Source organism: Condylura cristata, unplaced genomic scaffold (assembly GCF_000260355.1).
Source record: "Condylura cristata isolate star-nosed mole 26May11 unplaced genomic scaffold, ConCri1.0 scaffold00006, whole genome shotgun sequence".
Classification (NCBI taxonomy): domain Eukaryota; kingdom Metazoa; phylum Chordata; class Mammalia; order Eulipotyphla; family Talpidae; genus Condylura; species Condylura cristata.
Genome location: NW_004567107.1, coordinates 1671819 through 1675865, shown reverse-complemented (window position 1 = coordinate 1675865; position 4047 = coordinate 1671819). Strand labels below are relative to the sequence as shown.

General features: G+C 66.5%; 1 protein-coding gene across 1 annotated transcript in view; it reads left to right on the top strand.

Moving 5' to 3' along the window:
• Positions 1-4047, top strand: part of GFI1B (growth factor independent 1B transcription repressor) — a 25936-nt gene that overhangs the window by 17837 nt on the left and 4052 nt on the right. Inside the window, exon 2 of the mRNA XM_004677863.1 lies at positions 1398-1430. Coding sequence (XP_004677920.1) covers positions 1398-1430 — 33 coding nt within the window. The remainder of the gene's footprint in view (positions 1-1397; positions 1431-4047) is intronic.

Here is a 4047-nt window from a genome sequence, read left to right as displayed (position 1 = left end):
GGGAGAGGCCAGGGTCGGGCTCTCCCAGGGTCAGGCTCCCGGCTTGGGGAGAGGCCAGGGTCAGGCTCCCGGCTTGGGGAGAGGCCAGGGTCAGGCTCCCCCAGGGTCAGGCTCCGGCCTGGGGAGAGGCCTGGGGAGAGGCTCCCGGCCTGGGGAGAGGCTGTTGTAGCGGGCGCCAGCTGGGGCGCCGTGGCATGTCCTGTGTGCCGAGTGACATCCTGCCAGTGTGCAGAGTGTGGGTGCCGGTCTGGTAGCTGCTGGCTGAGCAGCTTTGCTCCCCAACTTTTCTTTGAGGACAGTGAGTGGCGACTTGTCCTGGGGTGATTCCCTTGCCCTTGGAGGCAGCCCCGGAGCTTCTTTGGCTAAAGAGGGGCGTCGGTCTCCGTTGTTCCCCTGTAGAAGGCTCTTGGGGGACGTTAGGGAGCGGCCGCTGGGCTATACTGGCTTGGGGTGCCGCTGAAAACCAGACTTCCACACAAGAGTGGGCTGGGGGCCCCGCTGGGGAGTGAAAGCCCCGGTCCAGAGGCTGCACTTTGCCATGACACCGCTCAGGACCGTGGCCCTCCGCCTCGAGCGAGCTTATTGTTGCCGTGTGTGCTGGGCTCTGCTCAGGCCTGGCGCCACCGAGCGGCTCCCGGCACCGCCCGCCTCCTCCCAGACTGACTCCGTCCCCTTCCATCCGTCCTGTCTCCCCAGGATGGTCTCCTCTGTGTCTGTGAGCTTGGCTCACCGGGTCCCGCACGCAGCGGCATCCTGCGCCTGCCTGCACGCGACAGAGCTCACTGGCCGTGTCCTCAGGGCCACGCACTGTCGCCCGTGTCGGGGTTTCCTCTCTTCGTGGCTGAGCAATAGTCCACTGCATGTCCAGACCACATGTTGCTCATGCAGTGAGGCCACCTGGACTCGCCCGCCCTGGGCTCGCCCGCGCTGGGCGCTCGTGAGCAGTGAGGCTGTAAGCTCGGGGTGCAAATCCCTACTCCCTCCCCGGCTTTCGCGGGGGACCTCCACCCAGAAACAGATCCTCTCCCTTTCGACATGGTGCTCTCCTCACTTCAGGGAAGACTTTGGAGAACCCCAAATCATGAAGGCTTCCGTCCTGCCCTCTCTGCTGGGGCCCCCAAGACGAAAGGGCTCTGGCTCCCCGGCTCCTGGGTGCAAAGGCCTGTCTGTCTCTGTGCTCCCCTTGAGTCATCTTAAACATAAGGGAAGTCCAAGGGTCCCACTGGGCTGAGAAAGCAGCCTGTCTTACCCAACCCGCCCGAAAAGGGAACCCGAGGCTGAGCTTCTCCGTCCAGGTGGGTCAGTCCCGCACCGAAGGTCACCGCCCATGCATGGGATTTGCGCACAAAGGGGAAGTTTAGAAATCTCACAGTCCAACCGTCCCTCGTGGGAGATAGAAAAGCCGAGCTCCAGGTTGGCGCCGGCGCCGGGTCAAGTTCAAGGTCACAAAACCAGACTCAGCCCCCCGGGAGGCACAGGTGCCGGCTGCGTGGCAGTCACAGGCCCCGGCCCCAACCCCGCCCGGAGTCTGGGGCAGGCCGCCCTGGCAGCGCCCGCTGTGATTCGGAGGAGGCCAGGACCCTCTATCGGGACTGGGTTTTTTTAAGAGATGTTAACGCTGCGCGTCTTTCCGGAGGTCCGATACCATCAAGACCTCTGCTTCGTGAAGAAATCGGGTTCTTTCACAATCTCTGCTCTCAGCTCTTTCTCAGAACAGGTTCGTGTGAATCAAAACGGTGTGGTTGTTAATTAACTACCGTAGAGGTGATTGGTTCCTGTTTTTTTTTTCCTTTAACTCAGCTAACAAGGGCCAGAAGGAAGTTCCCTGGGTGCGTTCAACAACCCAAGGGGTGCACTGAAGGCTGGGCCCTGGGCTGGGCTGGCCGGCTGCAGTCGCCGCGCCAAGCTTGGTGGGAAGAATGTTCGGAGAGGGGAGAAGGGAATGGAGGTTGCAGGCTCTGGCCCTCACAAAAGCGGACCCCGAGAATCACCACCCTCCAGATGGGGAGCTCCAGGAACTGGGGTGCCCTTGCTCCCGTGCCCACCTGTGAGTCCCAGAGCATGTGGCTGGGCTCTGGGTGCACAGCAGCTGCGCTGAGCGGGGTGTGCTGGGGTCTCAGCTGCAGTGGGGAGCAGAGCTTCCTAGTGAAGGCTGCTCTCACCTGCCACCCCACCCAAAGCTCTCCAGGGCCCCCCGGACCTGGTGCACTCACACTGGGGGGCCAGGAGAACTCTGTTCTTGCCCCCCCCGTTTCCCGGTGCTTAAGTCCCGGAGTCGGCGGCAGGGGGACCAGGCCCTGCCCCCCGTTCCTCCTGAGCACTGAGGGGTGCTCACCCCCCTTCACCCGATGGTCAAGAGCATGGAGGGCTGGGGGCACCAGGGTCCAGCCTCTAAGCCTCGGCTCCTCTATGAACTGGGTGACACTGACCCAGCTCCCTGCCAGCAGCTGAGGCCAGCAGGTCCTGGCTGCAAGAGCCTGTGGGGTGCTGGCCTCTGCTGCCCACCGGGGAAACCAGCCGGCGGGGCCCCTTCCCAAAGAGAGAAAGCGCGGCCCTCGGGTGCCCCGGGAGCAGAGGTGCGGGGAGCCCTGCGAGCCATCCTCTCACAGCAGGGGGGTCTCCTCTGGCTGCGTCCCACCCTTGGGGGGTTCTGCAGCCTGGAGGCTAAAGGGGAAGGAAGAGGGCAGGGAGCCCCGCCGGCGGGCGGGGGAGGAGCGGGCGGGGAAGACCGGCCCTGAGAGATAAGCCGCTGCGGGCAGCGGGCAGCGGGCGCCTGGGGAGGACCGGCCGCTGGCCCGCGAGCGAGGCTGACGGTGGGGAGACCCCGAATCTTCAGGAGGGAAGGGCCTTGCGTCCTCGGCTCCTGGTTCGGAACTGGCCTCGGTCCTTAGGATGCGCCACGCTGGGCCGGGCACGGGGGTGGCAGAGCAGCACAGCCCAGAGCTCCTCCCGGCGGACTGGCTTGCCCCCGGGCTCCGCACCCCCGGGCTCCGCACCCCCGGGCTCCACACCCCCGGGCTCCGCACTCCCGGCCCGGACCGCACGTCACATGCTCGTCTGTGGTGACTGAAGGGCCTTTCTTGCCCCAGCCACCCCGCGGTGGGATGGTGAGCTTCACCAGCAGGTCTGGCACCGAGGCCCACAGCGAGGCAGGCCAAGCTGGGCCGGACCCCTGGCCGGCCACCCCACACCCGTGCTCCCCAGCAGGGCTCTGGCCAGGAGTTGGGGTGCCTCTCCGGCCTGGTCCTGGCTCCTCTCCCGGGGCAAGGGTCTGTTGCCCGGCCCCAGCTCCAAGCTGTCCTAATCTCCCGCTGTCAGGCCTCCCGGCCTGCCCCTCGGCCTTATCGCCGGGCCCTGGCTGGAGTGAGCCGGGGCCTGACTCCTTTCCCGCCTTGCTCCTATCACCCCTGCAGCCAGCCCTGCAAGGCGGCTGGCTGGGGAGTGGTTGGGGGGCTCCCCCTCTCAGGCTAGGGGGGCAGGGAAGAGGAGCCCACAGGGCCACATTGAAGCACTGAAGGAGCATTCCCTGAGCTTCTGCCTGGACGGGGGTGGGGTGGGGGTGGGGGGTTGCAGACAGACCTGGGGCCCCAGGAAAGCCTCAGGGCCAAAGGAGACTGAGGTTCTCTCACCCCAGAGGGGTCTGCGTGGGAGGCCAGGAAGCACCACTACTCTGCACCCCACCAGGGCCCTTTCCTGACTGGCCCTCGGGGAACCCCACTGGCCCCAGGGCTCAGTGACCGGGCTGGGCGGAGCTGCCCTTGGAGTTGGGACCTACACGCCTCCTCCATCCCTGTCCACAGAGACCCCAGGCCTCCAGGTGGGGCGAGCAGGGCTCAGCTCCAGCCTTGAGCCCCCACCCACCCCCAGGCCCAGCATCCCTCCGGCCCTGGCCAGAGAGGAGGCCACCCCAGCCCTGGGGCCAGGACCGGGCTGGGACTCAGGGCGGGCTGCGCAATGTGCCACATGGGGACGCAGCCCTGCCGCCCGCACCCACAGCACAGTGCCCCCAGGAGGGCAGTGCCCAGCAGGGTGCAGGCGGGGGGGCTG